This window comes from Chiloscyllium plagiosum, chromosome 1, assembly GCF_004010195.1.
Source record: "Chiloscyllium plagiosum isolate BGI_BamShark_2017 chromosome 1, ASM401019v2, whole genome shotgun sequence".
Lineage (NCBI taxonomy): Eukaryota > Metazoa > Chordata > Chondrichthyes > Orectolobiformes > Hemiscylliidae > Chiloscyllium > Chiloscyllium plagiosum.
The window spans coordinates 132105752-132127081 of NC_057710.1; the positions used below are offsets into that span (position 1 = coordinate 132105752).

The window sequence follows — 21330 nt, forward strand, 5'->3', positions numbered from 1 at the left end:
TTAAGAAAATTTTTGATCTGTTTGTGCTTAGAGGCATAACCTTTAGACCAAGATAACCCTAGTGTCAATACACAAGAGTTTGCATTGTATTCTTTTTGAATAGAAATAAACCAGTCAATTTAAATCACTCTACAATTAAGTAAATTTTTCATCATTATGTTTTAATTTATAAATGACAAAATTACCTTAATTTACTTGATACTGTTCATTATTTGCATTTTAAACTGAAAACTGCTTTTATCATTTGAAATGTTCCAATCTGTTGAAGAACAGTTGCACGGTGTTTTCTTTCACCAACACTCACCCTCCATGTCACCTATTACATACATACCTCCACACTACTTTCTGAGGAAGCCGTGCCAGAGCTCCTGCCAGCTTGTGTGCAACATCATCGGACAGATACTTCACACCGGCTCCAAAAGATACGAGGACAAAGCCTTCCTCCTTAGCATCATCTGCCCAGGTCATGAAGTCCTGACATATATATAAAAGGGATACAAGTTAACAATGCTTCACTCAACATTACTGTCTCAATGAAAAAGGAAATGTATATCAGACATATCTTTGCTAAACGCGTTTTTCACATTATAGCATCACATGGTTATTTGCATTTAGTATAGGGCTTAAAGTACAGCATTCTTTGTAATATTGCCATTATTCTGGATCTAAGTTCACTTGATGAGCTGGAAGGTTTGTTACCATAGTAGGTAACATCAGTAGCGAGTCCCCCATGAAGCACTAGTGTTATGACCTACTTTCTATTTGTGTGTTTAGGTTTCCTTGGGCTGGTGATGCCATTTCCTGTGGTGATACCATTTCCTGCTCTTTTCCTCAGAGGGTGGTAAATGGGGTCCAAGTCGATATGTTTGTTAATAGAGATCTGGTTAGAATGCCATGCTTCTAGGAGTTCTCGTGCTATTCTCTGTTTGGCTTGTCCTAGGATGGATGTGTTGTCCCAGTTGAAGTGATGTCTTTCCTCATCTGTATGTAAGGATACTAGTGATAGTGGGTCATGCCTTATTGTAGCTAGTCGATGTTCATGTATCCTGGTGGCTACTTTTCTGCCTGTTTGTCCAATATAGTGTTTGTTACAGTTCTTGCAAGGTATTACGTAAATGTTAGTTTTGCTTGTTGTCAACATTTAAAAACACACACACTTGCGATCTTTTATATTACTAACTAGCTTACCATCATATTTCATATTCTCCTCACTTATTGCTTTTTTTCAGTTATCCTCTGTTGTTTTTTTTTTAAAAGAAAAGGTTTCCAATCCTCAGGCTTCCCATTCAACTCCACCACAATGTATGCTTTTGCTTTTATGCTGTCCCTGACTTCCCTTATCAGCCATGGTTGATTTGCCCTCCCCTTAGCATATTTTTCTCTTCCTTAGGAAGAATTTCTGCTGTGCCTCCCAGATGAGCCCCATCTTACCTCCCCCCCCCCCCCCCCCAGCAGAAACTCCTGCCATTGCGACACTGCCGTCTTCCCTGCTATTCACCCCTTCTAATCAACTCCATCCAGCTCCTCACTCACGTCTTTGTAGTTACTTTCATTCAATTGTAATACCATTACATCTGACTCCAGCTTTGCCCCCTCCAATTGCAGGGTAAATTCTATCATATTATGGTCACTATCTCCTTTGGGTTCCTATACCTCAAGCTCAATCTGCCTCATTACATCACCAAATTCTGAACTGCCTGTTCCCTTGTGGGCCCCACCACAACCTGCTTCAAAAACCATCTCAACGACATTCCAAGAATTTATTTTCTTGAGAGGTCACCAACCTGATTTTTCCACTTCATTTGCATATTAAAGACCCCTATGATTATTGTAATAATGCCTTGCTTACAAACACTTTTCTCATCTCGATTTATTTTCTTCCCCATATCCTAATTTCTGCTATGAGACCTGTACATAACTTCCATTAGGGAATGTTCTCTTTTGTGGTTCCTCAAAAGGTACCCTAATAGATTTACACCTTCTGACTCTATCGCTTCTTGCTAGTGATTTAATTTTATTTCTTACTAAGGAGACAACCTCACCCCCTCTGTCCATCTGTTTGTCCTCTCAATAGGATGCATGTCCTTTGATGTTTACTTTCCAGCCTTGATCTCCTTTCAAAGACGCCTGGGACACCCAGTTTGTACCTGATTTCAATCTGCGCTACAAGCTCAATTACCTTATTTCATATATTGTTTGCACTGAAGTGCAGCACCCTGTCTGACGTTGACTGCTCCACCACATCCCCATAGTTGTCCACTTATCTGCTAATTCCAAAGTTAGATTCCTAACCCTTTTCGTATGTTGTCCTCTTACTTATTTTGAAAACTTTAATAACCTCTGCTGAGCCTCCCCGCCTTTAACTTTTTCCATAAAATTTCCCCCTCCACTATTTAAGTCCTATCCACAGCACTAGTTATGCGATTCACCAAGTTCTGGTCCCAGCATGATTCAGGTGAAGCCCATGCCCTCAGAACAGCTCTGTCCTTTTCCAGTACTGGCACCCATGTACCATGAATTTAAACCAGTTTTTCCCACACCTACCTTTGAGCCATGCATTTACCCCTTTAATCTGTAGACTCTGTGCTAATCATCTAATGGCTCAGGTTGTAATCCAGAAATTGCCACCTTTTTGGTTCTGTTTGGTAATTTAGCACCTAGCTGCTGATATTCCCTCAGCACAGTCCTTTTTTACCTGTATCATTGGTAGCAACATGGACCACAACAAATGGATCTTTCCCCTTCCACTCAAAATTCTGTATCCCAGAAGAGATATCCTGTACCCAGGCATCAGGCAGGCAACTTTGGGACTCTAAATCCTGACCACAAAGAACAACATCTATTCCCTTTACTATATCATCCCCGATTATAATTACATTTCTCTTTTCTCCCTCCTCTTGAATGGGTCCTTATACAACTGCACTGTGGTCAGTTTGCCTATCCTCTCTACAGCCCCCACTCTTGCCCACAGAGGGAGCAAGAAGCTCAAATCTGTTAGACAAGCTCAAGGGTTTAGGATCCTTTCACACTACCTCCTGGATGTCAAGAGCTGCCTTGCTCATTGTTACATCCTCCTGTCCCTGACCATTCAACAAATTCAAGGTAATTAATCTAAGGGATGTGGCTGCTTCCTGAAACACAGCATCAAGATAACTCTCCTCCTCCCTGTTGCAGTGTTTGAAGCTCAGACTTAAGTTCATCAACTCTGAACTAGAGTTCCTCTTGCTCCAAATGTAGTCACTATGAACTACAATAGAATCCACCAGCTCCCACATCATTCAGGTACAACATATCACCTGGCCCCACAACTATTTAATTTACTTGATTCTTACTTTAATTTTTTAAAAAGTTTCCTACTGGTCTTTTAGTTTGTAACGTGTAGACATTTCCCTTATTTATCTTCAATCCTAAGTAACATATAATTGTCAAATTAGTAGCTATCACCAGTGAACTTATGGCTTTCCTATGATGTCATTCTTGAGCTGGGCTTCTGATCCTGACTTTCAATTTATCCTGTTAGAAAACCTGACAAACTATGAGCCAAAAAAAAAAGCAAGGGAAAAGAATCTCTTCCCATGTGCACTGAATTCAGACATTGCTTCCAAATTCCCGAACCATATACTCGCTTGGGCTATCTCAATTTGGATGTGACCTTTCCTTCCTGACCATGTAAAACCTTCCAGATTACCTGCCGGACCCATGGGCTAGCTTTATTTTGTGCACTAGTACCAAATCCTGTGTGTTGCAGCTTTTTTCCTTTTAAATAAAACTATTCTTTTGTTCTCTCCTCCAGAATGAAAATCTCACTTTCATGCGTAATACTCTATTTACCAATTTTTTGCCCACTGGATTTATTAACAAGTCATGCTGTTTGTAGGGAGAACTGTTTGTATCCCTCAGGCAACTTGGCTTTCCATCTACTTGTGTCGTCTGCAAATTTAATGACCGTACTGGCAACTTCCTTCCAAGGTATGGCCCCAGCACTGTTTTCATTGGTTACAAATCACCAATCCCAAAAAAGTCTCTTATCCCCACTCATTGTTTCCTGCCCAGAAGCCAATTCTCTATCCATGCCAATTTACTATTTCTGACTTAACCTTTTGCAAGGTACTTGTCAAAACAACTTCTGGTAGTCCAAATACAACATATATACAGGTTCTCCTCTATCCACTCTGGTTTAGACTTCCTTGAAAACTATAACAAATTAGTCAGATGTGATCTTGCTTTCATGAAGCCATGCTGACTCAGCTCAATTAGATTACAATTTTCCAGGCTAGTTCATCTAGTTGCCCGTTTTGTGCCTTTTTGAATAGGGGTGTCACATTTGGCAGTTTTCAATCCTTCAGTATTTCTCCAGAATCCAAAGATTTTTTGGAAAATTCGAACTAATGCATCCATGACCTCTATAGCTACTTTTTAGAATCCTTGGATGTAACCCATCAAAGCCAAGAAAAATATCTACCTTTAGCCCATCAGCAGCTTTTAGCCCGAATACTACTTCTCTAATGATGGTACTTAATTCCTTCCCCATATTCTTTAAATTTATGGAGATGACCAAAATATCTTCCACTTAAGGCTGAAGCAAAGTATCTGTTCAACTAATTTGTCATTTCCTTGCTCCTCATACAGATCTCCCACTTTCATTTTCGAAGGAGTGTCTGTTCACTTTAACACTCTTCTTTTTTATATACGCAAAAGCTCTTATTGTCAGCTTTTCTATTCATCACTAGTTTGCCCTCAGTTTATTTTCTCTATCAGCTTTTCAATGCTCCTTTGCCAGATTCTGAATGTATCCCCATCTTCAGTCTCCTTAAATGCTTTTTTCTTAAAACACTAACTTTTGGTTAGCTATGGTCGATTTATCTCTCTCAGCATCTTTCCACTCAAGAAATGCCAATGTGGGGGTGGGGGAAGAAAACAGAATGCTGGATAAATACAGCAGGTCTAGCAGCATCTGTGGAAAGAGAGAAAGAAAGAAAAACGTAGAAAACATTTAGAATCCAGTAGGATTAGTCAGACTTGAAATTTTAATTGTTTTTCTCTCCACAGATGCTGACAGATGAACCGAGTTCCTCCAGATTTCCAGCATGGTATTTAGTTTAAGAGGGAAAACATCTTTTATACTTTATAAATATAAGCCATGTGATTGACAAAGATGTTGCCTTAGTAAGTCCAGGTATGGCAATGCCTCTACCAAACAGTCATGATTTGGACATACCAGTGTTAGACTGGGGTTTACAAAGTTAAATATCACACACCAGTTATAGTCCAACAGGTTTAATTGGAAGCACTAGCTTTCGGAGCACTGCTCCTTCATCAGATGGTTGTCAACCACCTGAAGGAACAGCACTCCGAAAGCTAGTGCTTCCAATTAAACCTGTTAGACTATAACCTGGTGTTGTGAGAGCTTAACTTTGCTTGGCAACTGGATCCTATTTGGTAGACAATCAGGATTCACTTCTTATACAGCACAAGTGTTGTTTCCCCCTTGCATCGGTATTTCTTGTAAATTGTTCTGATGAATGCAAGACAAAAAGCTTTGATAAAATGAGTTTGAGGAGGCAGAGAAAACTGTGCTTTGACAGAAAAGACATCTTTTCTCAGGTCAGGAAATAACTGCACAAGGAAATAAAAGTTAACATTTTATGTAAATGAACTATAGTTTTTGTTATTTTAAATTTCTAGCTGTACCCTAACAGATTGTGGCCTAATTGTGAGCATCATTCCATGTTAATTTACTGCATTGGTCAAAACCTTGGCCTGTACTTTGTTTGTTTGGTTTTCTGAAAATCAATCTTAACATAAGCAAGTAACTGAGGTGTCAGTGGGGGAGCACTTTAGGGCCAGCAGCCATAATTCTATTAGTTTTTAAGTAGTGCTGGAAAAGGATAGACCAGGTCTAAAAGTTGAAGTTCTAAACTGGAGAAAGGCCAATTTTGATGGTATTAGGCAAGAACTTTCAGATGTTGATTGGGTGCAGATGTTCACAGGTAAAGGGATGGCTGGAAAATGGGAAACCTTCAAAAATGAGTTAGAGAGTCCAGAGACAGTATGTTCCTGTTAGGGTGGAAGCCACGGCTGGTAGGTGTAGGGGATGCTGGATGACTAGAGAAATTGAGGTTTTGGTCAAGAGAAAGAAAGAAGCATATGTCGGGTACAGACAGCAGAGATCGAGTGATTCCTAAGAAGATATAAAAGGCAGTAGGAGTATACTTAAGAGGACAAAAAGGGAACATGAGATAGCTTTGACAAATAGCATTAAGAAGAATCCAAAGGGATTTTATAAATACATTAAGGAAAAAAAAAGGTAACTAGGGATAGAATAGGACCCTTCAAAGAACAGCAAGGCAGCCCAGGTGTGGAACTGCAAGAGATGGGGGCGATGATAAACGAGTACATTGCATCAGTGTTGACTGTGGAGAAGGACATAGAAGATACAGAATATAGGGAAATAGATGGTGCAATATGGACATTTTTCAAGATGTCAAAGGTGGTGGTGCTGGATGTCTTAAAATGCATAAAAGCAGATAAATCCCCAGGATCTGACCAGGTGTACCCTAGAACTCTGAAGCTAGGTAAATGATTCTGGGCCCCTTGCCAAAGTATTTGGATCATTAATAGTCTCAGATGAGGTGCCAGAAGACTGGAGGTTGGCTAACATAATGCTACTAATTAAGATGGTAAGGAAAAGCCAGGGAACTATAGACTAGGGAGTTAGTGGTGGGCAAGTTGTTTGAGGGAATACTGAGGAACAAGATTTACATGTATTTGGATTGGCAAGGGCTGATTAGGGATAATCAACATAGTTTTGAACATGGGAAATCATGTCTCACTATCTTGATTGAATTCTTTTGAAGTAGTAACGAAGAGCATTGTTGAGGGCAGAGTGGTGGACATGATCTATATGAACTCCAGTAAGGCATTTGACAAGTTTCCTCATGGTAGACTAGTTAACAAGATCAGATCATATGGAATGCAGGGAGAACTAGCCATTTGGATACAGAACTGGCTCAAAAGGTAGAAGACAGTGGATGGTGGTGGAAGATGGTTCCTTTTCAGAGTGGAGGCCTGTGACCAGCCGTGTGTCACAATGATCAATGCTGGGTCCGCTGCTTTTTGTCATTTATAGGAATGATTTGAATGTGAACATAGGTGGTATGGTTAGTAATTTTGCAGATGACATCAAAATTGGAGGTATTGTGGACAGCGAAGGTTCCCTCAGAGTACAACGGGATCTTGATCAGATGGACAGAGGAGTGGAGATGGAGTTTAATTTAGATAAATGTGAGGTGCTGCATTTTGGAAAGGCAAATCAGGGCAGGACTTACACACTTAATGGTAAGGTCCTGGGAAACGTTGCTGAACAAAGAGACCTTGGAGTGTGGGTTCATAACTCCTTGAAAGTGGAGTCACAGATAAATAGGATAGTGAAGACGACATTTAGTACTTCCCTTTATTGGTCAGCACATTGAGTATTGGTGTTGGGAGATCATGTTGCAGCTGTACAGGACACTGGCCGGTCTCCTCCTTACAGGAAGGATACTGTGGAATTTGAAAGGGTTCAGAAAAGATTTACAAGAATGTTGCCAGGGTTGATGGATTTGAGCTACAGGGAGAGGCTGAATAGGCTGGGGCTGTTTTCCCTGGAGCATCAGAGGTTGAGGGGTGACCTTATAGAGGTTTAGAAGACCATAAGGGGCATGGATAGGATAAATAGTCAAGGTCTTTGTGTGCTGGGGGAGTCCAAAACTATAGGGCATAGAGGGGAAAGATTTAAAGAGGACCTAAGGAGCAAACCTTTTCACGCAAAGAGTGGTGGGTGTATGGAATGAGCTGCCAGAGGAAGTGGGGGCTGGTACAATTATGACATTTAAAAGGCATCTGGATGGGTACATGAATATGGAGGGCTATGGGCCAAGTGCTGGCAAATGGGACAATTAATTTAAGATATCTGGTCACCATGGACAAGTTGGATCAAAAGGTCTGTTTCCATGCTGTACATGTCTCTGACTCTAACTACGTTCACACCATACCGATAGAGAGGGGTGAGGATAATTCTAGAATGTAAATAATAGTCTTACTTGCCAATAGTTTCCTTTTGTGGAATTTGACGCCTTTTCAATTTCATTTATTGTTGAGTTTTAACTAATTCAAAATTTCATGAATTCCAGCATTCTACTGAACTGGGTGATGTGCATCTTGAACATTGATTGAAAGTTATATCAAAAATATTCGACTCCACCATGCCAAGGAAATCCATTTATCATTTCCTAATATCCTGTGTGAATTACTTTCAGGCAAATGTATAACCTTCATTCGCAATTAAATTAGTTACCTCACAGTTGGCTTCTTCAATTATCCCAAAATATATCTCCTGTGCTAACTTTTTAATTGCATACTGTTCCTACATGTGTACCTGAATTGCGGGTACTCCATCTTTCAAATTACTGAAACTTCCCCAAAATCAACTGAGTTTCAAAAACTTGTCACAATTTTCTTCAGTGTTTTTTTTTTAAATTTCATTTAGAGGTGATCTATCTCATGCTCACTATTTTCCGGTGTCCATTGCCGGCATTATTGAACTAACTTCATTGACATTTCCAAAAGATGGCATAAAAACAAAATAATCAGATTTTGCAATATACTGCAGAAATGTCAGTTAATTGTGAGCTCAGATTCTCAAGACTCCAGTTGCTGCGGTTCCAGTGGATACAACTTACAAAGCATTAAATTTCTATCCAGAAATATTGAAGCTCCAAACAACTTAACTATGACCAAGATTCATGTCAGTTGTATGAACTAACCATACATACAAAAATCTCTCAAGAACTATGGGAAGGAGGTATTCTTTGTTTTTTCTGGGGCTGTACTGTACTTTTTCCACAGACACCATGGTTAATCTCGTTTAAATTAGCCTTTTTTTGGCTGGATACTATTTTGTTGCCATGCCTATGGTGACCGTCCTTAATTTGTTCATATCAGGAGCAGAGGGGTTAATGACATTTGTTACACAACACCAGGTTATATTCCAACAGGTTTATTTGGAAGCACTAGCTTTTGGAGCATTGCTCCTTCATCGCGTAGCTCCCTGATGAAGGAGCAGTGCTCCGAAAGCCAGTGCTTTCAAATAAACGTGTTGGAATATAACCTGGTGTTGTGTAATTTTTAACTTTGTCCATCCCGGTCCAACACATCCTGATATTTGTGACCAATGGTATCAGACAACTGTGTGGATTTTTGAAGTTTTCTGCAGTAGTTGCCTCCTTTAAAAGCCTAAAAGATGACAGTCTAAGAATCAGAAACACAATGCTTTGGCAAAGAGTGTTTACTTTGGATGCAACAGCGGCACAGGTACTAAAGAACCACAGACCAAGATCAGGAATTTGTAGAAAAAGCTGGAGCTGAAATGAATGACAGGGTAACATGGAATCACTTTTGCATGCATGTCTTTTCCTGGTAGCATACTGAGAGTTTCTTCACTGCTTTGCAAAATTGAAAGCAAAAAAATCAAATAGGAATATAAAAAGCTTACTGACTAAAATTGACAAAATCTAAATATTTTGCTTTGATCCTCCGTCAGCCAGGACAGCAATGAGGAACTGACATCATTACAAGCAACAAAATTGATTCCAAAGTAAATCAAATCAGCCTTGTTCTTTTAAATATATAAAAGTGTATGGTTGTTAAAAATAATAACATTGGCTCTTTAATTGGGTAGCTGTACCAAAGATCTGTTTTTGTGATTTGTTTTTTCAGAAATTGTCAGAAAAGCTCAGCAGGTCTGGCAGTGTCAGTGGAAAGAAATCAGAATTAACATTTCAGGTCCAGTAACCCTACCTCATAACTAGAAATTGTGACATTTCTCTCTACAGATGTTACCACACCTGCTGAGCTTGTCAACCAATTTCTATTTTTGTTTCTGATTTCCAGCATCCAGAGTTTTTCCATGTTTATTTAGTTGAAAAAGTTGGATGCAATTAATGAGCTTCTGTTCTATTAATTAAGGATGAGAATAGAAATGCAAGGGAGTTATACTAAACATTTATGAATCATAGCTGAGCAGTGTCAGTTCTGAGCACAACACTTCAGAAGGGCGTTGAGGTGTTAGACTGCTGAGGAAATTTACTGAAATGATACCATATTGTGAAACTTCAGTTATAGGAACGGACTAACAAAACTAGGATTGTTTTCCATGGAGCAGAAAAAATTAAGAGTGTTCACAAGCAAGAACAACTTTGACAATGATTGAAAACTTGTTTCCAGTAACAGAACAGTAGCAAAAAGGACAGATTTTTTTTTTTAAAAACAGAGTAACTGGCAAAAGTACCAGAAATGATGAAAGGAAAAATTGAAGCAAGTCACCATTACTTGGAATACACTACCTGAAATACTGGAAACTGATTCAATTATAATTTTCAAAATTGGATGAATATTTGAAGGGTAATATTTGTATAGGTTGATGAAAGAGCAGAAGAATATGATCAACTGGAATGACTCTTCAAGAGGCTTGAAAAGGCACTATGAACCAAATAATCACCTGTGTTGCCATATTTGATATTCTTATACTTTAACAATACCACTGGAAACATGCAATGAGAACCCAAGTATAAAATATATTGGAATTAAGATTTTATAAAATCTTTTTAAAAAAGCTCAGTCCATATTTCCTAAGATACATGATGCAGGATTCTATTATTTTTACTCAAATTTTATTCATGTAAAAATTTCAAAATAGTAATGACAGTTAAAAATGTAGAAAAAAACTCTGCAAAATAGAACACTTGCAAACTCAAAGCACAGTGAAAAAAAAACCTAAGATGGACTCACCTTCCATATACACAACTAAATCTTGAAACCTAGATAGCATTAGCACAAACAACCCACTGCAAGATGAGGAGCGTAGCCTCAGCAGTTTCCACACATCAGAAGTAAAGAGACATATGTTTAAGACCACAAAGACACCAAAAAATGTTGTATAATTAGACACAGTACTACTGTTTCCTTTGCATAGCAAAGACATTCACCTAACTCATTGCAGTAGTATGTGAAAACTTCACCAATATGTATTTCAATAAGACTTGGGACCATATATGCAAGCAAGCAATGTGTAAATAGGATTTTAAAAATTCACAATGTCAGAATGGATCCATTACTCAAGTTTCCACCAACAGGAAACTGTTCACATGTTTTGTGGCAACTGTACTAATTAGTTGGTTTATAATAGGAATAATGAAAGCAAATCTGACAGTTTTTGAGATGTAAAGATGCTAAATACATCAACATATTGAGACATCTGGGGGGTTATACAAGGGTGCTTTACAAATACAAGTTTTTGTTTGAAAAAGAATGTGAAATCAGTCAGGAATATAGAGTGTCTTCAGTTTTCTTTGATAGATCACTCTTAAACCAACATCAGCACTAGGAATAATATTTGTATTCTGGGATGTTCAACTTCTGATGTGTGGAAGCTGCTGAGGCTACGCTCCTCATCTTGCAGTGGGTTGTTTGTGCTAATGCTATCTAGGTTTCAAGATTTAGTTGTGTATATGGAAGGTGAGTCCATCTTAGGTTTTCTTTTCACTGTGCTTTGAGTTTGCAAGTGTTCTATTTTGCAGAGTGATTCTACAAATCAGTTATTTCACACTCCCCAATAGTGTGCTGAAATCCCCAGACTAAAATCAGTTAAGAATTACTTAAAGATAAGAACTTCCATTTTTATATTAGTCTTATTGTAAAAACTCTTGTAAAAATTATGCCTTGATGCAAGTGGATTATGAACAAGCTAATTAGCCCTTTTGGCATGAAAATGCAATTTTATACTAGTGGCATGTCAAATCTTCTAATGCATAACAATATATTGGATGCCTACACTTTAGCTTCTAACGTAGATGTCCCAATTGTTTATTCCACTTTTTAAAATTTAATATAAAGTGAAGGGCAATCAGTGCATTTTAATTCTAAATTTGCTGTTTGAGAACTTGTTTGAGAGATTGTCTGCTTATCCCTGCTTTACTGATATCACCATTACTAAAAAAAAGTCCAGAAAACCCTCTGGCTAGAAAAGGGTGAAATCCACACCATACAGACTGCAGTACCTTTCTTCAAGTTCACTGGTGAGTGGCAACACATTGCCACTGACTGGAAAATCCAGGGCAAATTGTTCTGATGAATGGCTAAACTGTATGAATAAATACTTACTCCAGGTGCTAACATCGCTAGTTTAAGAAATATTTGCAATCTGTGCTGCACAGAGATATTCTCTGAATTCAAATGGATCATAGATTTTTTAAAAACTTGCATTTATACTGTACTTTTCATAACCGCCAGATCTCTCATGGTGCTTTACAGCCAATCAAGTAACTTTGTACCATAGTACTGACAAAAATGCCAATTGGTGTGCACTCATCTTCGATAAATAGTGCAACAGCTGGTTCACTAGTCAACTAACCCAAAAGACACCAGCTCTGAAAGGACAGTATTCACTTAATATTGCAGTCTATATTTGTATGCACAAATTTGATGGGACCTGAACTCACAACCTCGCAAAAGGTCAGACTGCTACCAATTGAACAACCTTTGACACACCAATTAGGCTGGAGGCTCTTCAAAACATAAGACTGATATGGTGTTAGCTGACTTTAAGCAAAAGAATCTGCACTGACAATATCACACAGTGAATCTGTCAAGCGGTTTATAATCTAGTAATATAGAAACAGTGGATCATTCAGACCATCAAGCATATTCTGCCATTCAGTATGATAATTGCTAATGAAACTCTTCAGTGCCTTTTACTCACCCCATTCCCCATACAAATTAGTAACCAGAAATCTATCAATTTCTACCTTAAACATACTCAAGACTTGGCCTGCACAGCCCTCTGTAGTAGAGAATTTCATTGTTTCATAATCCTCCAAACAAAAGAATTTCTCCTCATTTCAGACCCAAGTGATAACTCCTTATTTTTAAATTATGCTCCCTGGTTCTAGACTCTCCATCCAGGGGAAACATCTTATATAGATCAACCCCCTCTATCCCTTTAGCGTTTGAAGAGTGTGAAGCAATTTCATTGAAACTTCAAAAATACTTTAAAGAATACAAACCCAGTTTGTATTAGGCCATTGCAGGAACAACCTGATGAACCTTTATGCGCTCCCTCTGAGGCAATATTTTTTCTGAGATAAGACCAAAATTGAATACACTCTGGTTGTAGTTTTCATACAACGAAGCAAGACTTCACTACTCCTGTACTCAATTTGACCTCTACTAGGATTCTATGATTTTATAAAGCCAAAAAATCTTATTTCCCTTGATTCAATAATAAATGTCTAAGGTATGCTTAAGTAAAAGTTTACAATCATCTGCAGCATGATAGTACATCCCACAACTATTACAGAAGAAACTGCAAAACATGAACTGAGCACAAAACAAGTCATTTGAGAGAGTAAACATAGTGGCATCCATTATAAAACTGCAACTTTCTTATTTACTTTTTAGGACTTTGAAAAAATAAATAAATTCATTCACGGGATATGGGTGTCGCTGTCGAGGCTAACATTTATTGCGTAAAGCGCAGTCCAGTCAATCAAATTGCTGTTGGTCTAGAATCATATGTGGGCCAAACCAAGTAGGAACGGGTAATGCCTACAAAAGGGCATTAGTGAACCAGGCTTTTCTGATAATCAACAACAGTTTCATGTCGTTATTAGACCTTTAACACCAGGGTTTTGTATTGAATTCAAATTCCACAACTGCCATGGTGGGACTTGAACTGGGGTCTCCAGAACATTACATGGGTGGCTAGATTAATAGTCTAATGATAATACCATTAGGCCATCAACAACATGTTTTGCATATAGTACAGGATATCAAATAATATTTCAGCCAATTAAAATTATCAAGAACCTAAACCGAATGGTGAACTTTTACATTAGTTGTACATTTAATAAGAAGAATGCCCATAAGATCATTAACAAAATAACGAGTAAGAACTCAATCATGAGGAACTCCACTAAGCGTCATTCTCTGGTTAATAATTACACAACAGACATCTTCAATCACTCTAAATTGCATCTATATTTCTGAAAATTAATGAAGTAGTTTACCAAAATTGTTCTGGAAATTTCTGCAGCGGGTAACCAAACACACACTATTCATTTATGTTAAACCTCAAATCCAATTGGTGTACTGTCAGTTCATTGCCGCAACATCGATGACTGTATCGGCGCCGCCTCGTGCTCCCACGAGGAAGTTGAACAGTTCATCCACTTCACCAACACCTTCCACCCCGACCTCAAATTCACCTGGACAGTCTCAGATTCCTCCCTCCCCTTCCTCGACCTTTCTATTTCCATCTCAGGCGACCGAATCAACACGGACATCTACTACAAACTGACCTACTCCCACAGCTACCTGGACTACACCTCCTCCCATCCTGCCCCCTGTAAAAACGCCATCCCATTCTCCCAATTCCTTCGACTCCGCCGCATCTGCTCCCAGGAGGACCAGTTCCAAAAACGCACAACCCAGACGGCCTCCTTCTTGGCCACTTTGTATGCCACCTTTTCCAATTTGATAGCCTCCCTTATTTTCTTAGACACCCATGGATTATACTTTTGCTAAGTACTTTGAAAATTTTCTTTGAAAGTCCTCTACTGCTAGTCAACTGTTCCACCATAAAATCATTGTTTCCAGTCTACTTTAGCCAGGATCTTCCTCATTCTATTGTAGTCCCCCTTGTTCAAGCACAGGATCCTGGTATTGCGTTTTATCTTCACACAATCCATCTGTGTCCTAAATTCAACCATATTGTGATCACTCCTTCCAAGAGGATCCTTAATTTTGAGGTCATTAATTATTCCTGTCTCATTATACAGGACCAGATCAATGATGGCTTGCTCTCTCATTGCTTCCATTACATACTGTTCAGGAAAACTGTCATGGGTGCACTCGATGAAATCCTCCTCAAGGCTTGCCTGACCAAACTGGTTCAACCAACCTACATATAAATTAAAATCCCCCATGATAATAGTCATACTGTTTTTACAGGCATTAGTTATTTCTGTGTTTGTTGTCCGTCCCAATGTGATATTATTTGGTGGCCTATACTTTTATCTTAGCCTGCTGGAAAAATTTAGCACCGCCTTCCTAACCTGAGATCTTCTTCCCCACCTCTCCGCCCCCACCCCAGTCTGACCTATCACCCTCACCTTGACTACTTTCCACCTATCACATTTCCGACGCCCCTCTCCCAAGTCCCTCCTCCCTACCTTTTATCTTAGCCTGCTGGACAAACTTTCCCCATTCCTGAAGAAGGGCTTATGCCCGAAACGTCGATTCTCCTGTTCCCTGGATGCTGCCTGACCTGCTGCGCTTTTCCAGCAACACATTTCCAGCTACTGTCAGTTCTTATATAACAATAGTACGGATCTCACGTTGTAAGAAAATTGTACAGTAGCTGCAGCATTTTAATTAACAGGGCCATAATCACGTTATAGTAATTACAGATAAGATTTTTGTTCTGTAAATAATAGTATAAATTCTTCAATCACGTTAAAGCTAATTAGTGTGGAAGAAACAAGTGTTATAGCAGACAGACTATACAAGAGAAACAAAAGCAGAGATAATTTTGAGCCTGTTTAACACCTTTGAAATACAGTTGGGACATTATGCACAGCTTTAGGTACTCAAATTTACAATAATTTTCTGATTGTTTAAATGCACTAGGAAACTACCAAGGATGAAGGATTTTTGTTGAGGACTCAAATTTGGTGCATTAACACCATGGCAATTTATAGAATATAGATAGAACATAGAACATTACAGCGCAGTACAAACCCTTCGGCCCTCGATGTTGCACCAACCTGTGAAATCAATCTGAAGCCCAGCTAACTTACACTATTCCATTCTCGTCCATATGCCTATCCAAAGACCATTTAAACGTCCTTAAATTTGGTGAGTCTACTACTGTTGCAGGCAGTACATTCCACGCCCCTACTACACGGAGTAAAGAAACTACCTCTGACATTTGTCCTATATCTATCACCCCTCAATTTAAAGGTACGTCCCCTCATGCTAGACATCACCATCCAGGGAAAAAGGCTCTCACTGTCCAACCTATCAAACCCTCTGATTATCTTACGTCTCAATTAGGTCACCTCTCAACTTCCTTCTCTCTAACGAATAAGTTAAGACCCTCAGCCTTTCCCTCCATACCATGCAGCATCCTAGTAAATCTCCTCTGAACCCTTTCCAAAACTTCCACATCCTTCCTATAATGTAGTGACCAGAACTGTATGTAATACTCCAAATGTGGCCGCACCAGAGTTTTGTACAGCTGCAGCATGATCTCAGGGTTCCGAAACTCAATCCCTCGACCAAAAAAAGCTAACACACCGTATGCCTTCTTATCAACCCAATCAACCTTGGTGGCAACTTTCAGGGATCTATGTACATAGACATAAATCTCTCTGCTCATCTACACAAACAAAAATCCAACACTAGCCCAATACTCTGCATTCCTGTTTCTCCTTCCAAAGTGAATCGCCTCACACTTTTCCACATTAAACTCCATTTGCCACCTCTCAGCCCACCTCTGAAGCTTAGGCATGTCCCTCTGTAACCTACAACATCCTTAGTCATTATTTACAACTGTACCAACCTTAGCATCATCCGCAAATTTACTAAGCCATCCTTCTATGCCCTCATCCAGGTCATTTATAGAAATGACAAACAACAGTGGACCCAAAACAGATTCTTGCAGTACACCACTAGTAACTGAACTCCAGGATGAATATTTCCCAATCATCACCCACTTCTTTCGGTCTTCTTTCAGATGGCCAATTTCAGATTCAAACCACTAAATCACCCTCAATCCCATGCCTCCGTATTTTGTGCAATTTATGGCCAAGCTAGTTAATCAAAGAATAAAGGGTTATAATGGTTGTTATGGTGCAGTGGTAGCAAGCTTTCCTCGGGAACAGGTGATACTTGAACACAGACTCTGTCCCAGAGATATGTCACTACTTGTCTAAACAAATCATTTAAAAATATCTACAGGTGAAATTTCCTGAATGCACCCAAAATGAAATTCACTCAGCCAGTCTCTAAGGCTCTATGATGTAGTGGTAGCACCCCTACCTCTTGGCCATACTATTTTGGTTCAAATCCTCTCTGTTCCAGAGATGGGTCAGAACATATCTAAAAATCAATTAAAGCATCATGAAGGATTACACTGATTAATAGCAATGCAATTAATTCAACTGGGCATTAGCAAGACAACAAGGGGGTTAAAACTTTGGTTGAGCACATTAAGAATTAGAATAGTTATTTAGAGAAGAGTGTAGTCAGAATGTTAAAGCTAACTGTTGAGTATCACTACTTCAAAAAGAATTCCATTGCTAATTAAAATACAAAAGATCTGAGCGAGAGGGATTTAACATGTCTACACTTTGTGAAAATTGAACGAGTGATGTGATTTTACATAAAATTATTCAAACATTACAGGATCTTTAAGATAAATCAGAGCTACTTAGATATAAATGCAAGATAATGCCAGGCTCATTGACTTATTGAACTGCATGAAACTATTAAAACACAAAATGACATGGTCTCAACTTGAGTCACTCCCTCTCCTCAAACACTTCTTAAGCTTCCTTAATACCATTCTCATTTTTTTGCAGAGTAGAAGAAAATAAATAAACAAATAAAACTTGTAAAACTAAAAACTTTCAAATTTAAAAAATCTAATGTCACAATTCATCCAGTTACAGCCTTAACTTCCCAGGGTTGTTGCTTACATTCTCTACAAAAAAAAAGGCAGGTCGAGAACCCACAGAAATTTCCTCTCAAATTCAAGTGATTTTGTACAAATCTTCCAAATTCAAGATTTATTAAATTAAATTGTCTGTGTGCCATATACATATAGCTAGTTGCAAGAAAGCTATTATGTGCTACCAAAGTAAAAGAATGTTGTGGTTCTGTTCGCCGAACTGGGAATTTGTCTTGCAAACGTTTCGTCCCCTGTCTAGGTGACATCCTCAGTGCTTGGGAGCCTCCTGTGAAGCGCTTCTGTGATGTTTCCTCCGGCATTTATGGTGGCCTGTCTTTGCCGCTTCCGGTTGTCAGTTCTAGCTGTCCGCTGTAGTGGCCGGTATATTGGGTCCAGGTCGATGTGTTTGTTGATAGAGTCTGTGGATGAGTGCCATGCCTCTAGGAATTCCCTAGTTGTTCTCGGTTTGGCTTGCCCTGTAATGGTAGTATTGTTCCAGTCGAATTCACGTTGCTTGTCATCACCAACTAGCCACGAAACGACACGACCAGCTATCCTTAGTAGCCACACACGCAGCTGACAAGCAACATGAATTCGACTGGGACAACACTACCATTATAGGACAAGCCAAACAGAGAACAGCCAGGGAATTCCTAGAAGCATGGCACTCATCCACAAACTCCATCAACAAACACATCGACCTGGACCCAATATACCGGCCACTACAGCGGACAGCTAGAACTGACAACCGGAAGCGGCAAAGACAGGCCACCATAAATACCGGAGGAAACATCACAGAAGCGCTTCACAGGAGGCTCCCAAGCACTGAGGATGTCACTTAGACAGGGGACGAAACGTTTGCAAGACAAATTCCCAGCTCGGCGAACAGAACCACAACAACGAGCACCCAAGCTACAAATCTTCTCCCAAACTTTGAAAAGTAAAAGAATGCAATTTTTTAATTATTGCAATTTTAAGACTGAAAATTTAATACAATATATTTAAAAGTTAAGGATGCAAATGACAATGTTTTATGAGGATGTTTAGAGTAAAGCAGGGAGAAACTCAAGTCCTACAAAGGCTTATTGGTAAGCGATAGTTTGTTCATGTATTAGTGGGTTTTTCCAAATATAATTTCATCATGTGGTGTTTTCTTGAGATGTGCACCCATGCAATTTCAACTTCAAAATTAATTTAATAATGTGCCATTGTAACACTTAAATCGATTTCCAATAATAAGCGCAAAAGCTAGCATACTTTAACTTACTTCTAATGCACCTGCTCACATTTTAATCGTAGATAACTTCACTAATCTGAAGTTATCAGCAAAACTAAGAGACAGAAAGATGACTGGTAGCTTTGTAAAGTAGCTTTGCATATTAGTGAACCTAAAATTGAAACAATACTGCCCCACACAAACAAAACTCAGTAAAAGCAGAAAATACTTGCTTCTGCTTCAAAGAAAAGCCTTTTTTTTTAATTTACTATAAGTACAGACATTTGTGCATGACCAACAGCATTTCAAACCACGTTAGGTGAGAAAATTTAGGCTTTAGAAATTGTATTATAGCTGATAATGCTCACTACCAGGGTGCAGTTATTCAAGTCTAACCATTGCTAGAACAGTAAACACTTAATAAATACACAGCTGTAACTATCGAGCCAGGCACAGGCTGACACTAACTGGTAGCAAGATACTTTGGATCTAGTTTTTTTTAAATAATGAAACAATGCAAACATTTGAGGCATTAAAAAAAACTTTGCAGCAATCCAAACAAGTGTACTTCATAACTTGCTTATTCTGGAATATCTACAAAACTATAAAATGCTCTTAGTGCCACTGCAAGCAATTCTTAAGCAAATATTTTCCTAAATTACGAAATACAAATCTCCTATCCAATGTCTTAGTTATTTTTAAAAAGTCACTGCTTTAACATATCACCAATGAAAGTATGTTAACTAAAGCTCAAATAACAATACTGCACTGAATCATGCTGAAGAAATAAACAGCACAACTGTGTTGCCTTTTTACCAAGAAATATGACAACTTTGGATACTGAACATTTCTAACTTGTGTGTTTAACATCTGAAATGCCCTACTCCCTCAGAAGTTGCATGATATTCCATCATGACTCAGTGTCCAAATAAGTCAGTGTATGAAGCTCCTATACTTCCCTCAAATCAGAATAAACTCTCCAGGCAAAGCTCAGGCTTCTCCATTCCAGTGTAAATATCTTTTGAATGGCAAGATAAATCTTATTGACTGGAAGTTTTATTCCTTCATCAAATAATAATCAGCATTCTATTTTTCAAGATTTGCAAGTAACTTCAATCACCTTGTTTTAATGCCCATCTTCTCCATTCCCATTACTAACTTAGACATCCAGAATCTTGACCCAAAGTAGTAATTGCAGAAGGGCAACCACAAAGTATAATTAATCACATTCACTGACAGGCTGATTATTGCAGCAAAAAACTAAAATTCCTGGAGAAGCACTTTCAATAAATCAGCTTAGATTTTAAAAAAGAACACAAGTCCAAAACAAAATTCTTACATCCCTTCTTCAGTATGCACATTGTGAGGTAGCCGAATCCACTCTCAATACTCATAACAATTCTTAAAAATCAACATTAAAAACCTAGTATTTTTTTTTTCTAAAAGCAATTATAGGAAGGATGTGGAGGCACTGGAACGGGTGCAGAGGAGGTTTACCAGGATGTTGCCTGGTATGGTTGGAAGATCGTATGAGGAAGGCTGAGGCATTTGGGGCTGTTTTCATTGGAGTAAAGAAGGTTTAGGGGTGACTTGATAGAGGTGTACAAGATGATTAGGGGTTTAGATAGGGTTGAGCATGAGAACCTTTTTCCACGTATGGAGTCAGCTATTACGAGGGGACATAGCTTTAAATTAAGGGGTGGCAGGTATAGGACAGATATTAGGGGTAGATTCTTTACTCAGCGAGTCGTGAGTTCATGGAATGCCCTGCTAGTAGCAGTGATGGACTCTCCCTCTTTATGGGCATTTAAACGGGCATTGGATAGGCATATGGAGGATAGTGGGCTAGTGTAGGTTAGGTGGGCTTGGATCGGCACAACATCGAGGGCCAAAGGGCCTGTACTGCGCTGTATTCTTCTATGTTCTAAGTGCGTTATGATATAGAGTGGTCAGACCGCTATCTCTGAACAACACACTCTAGGTTCACGTCCAACTGAGACTTTGTAAAAGGTGCATTCATAACAAAGTCAAACAGCTTGATCAACGTGCAAATCTTTCCGATATCTCTGACAGGCAGGAAGCACAGGAGAGTCTCTTGGTTAATGAGACCTGCAGAGTTGCACCCTGCCAATCTATAAGTTCCAGGAAAATCTAGCTATAATAACTGACAGAAGCTCAGTTTTATATCACACGTGCCACCAGACATGGGAAAGTCTCCAACATTAATTTACTAAGACTTGATAAAACATCTATGCAATTCTAATTAAGATTTCACATATTTGTGAGCATACAAAGCATTATCAGCCAATTCATAATCAAGCAATGTTAGAAACAGTAGCAGAATCCT

At 38.8% G+C, this 21330-nt stretch overlaps 1 protein-coding gene across 2 annotated transcripts in view; it reads right to left on the reverse strand.

The window, feature by feature from the left end:
• The window catches only part of ugt8 (UDP glycosyltransferase 8), an 85791-nt gene that overhangs the window by 28216 nt on the left and 36245 nt on the right, over positions 1-21330 (reverse strand). For both annotated transcript variants that reach the window (XM_043696937.1, XM_043696927.1), the window contains exon 3: positions 332-474. In XM_043696937.1, the coding sequence (XP_043552872.1) occupies positions 332-474 (143 nt within the window). The remainder of the gene's footprint in view (positions 1-331; positions 475-21330) is intronic.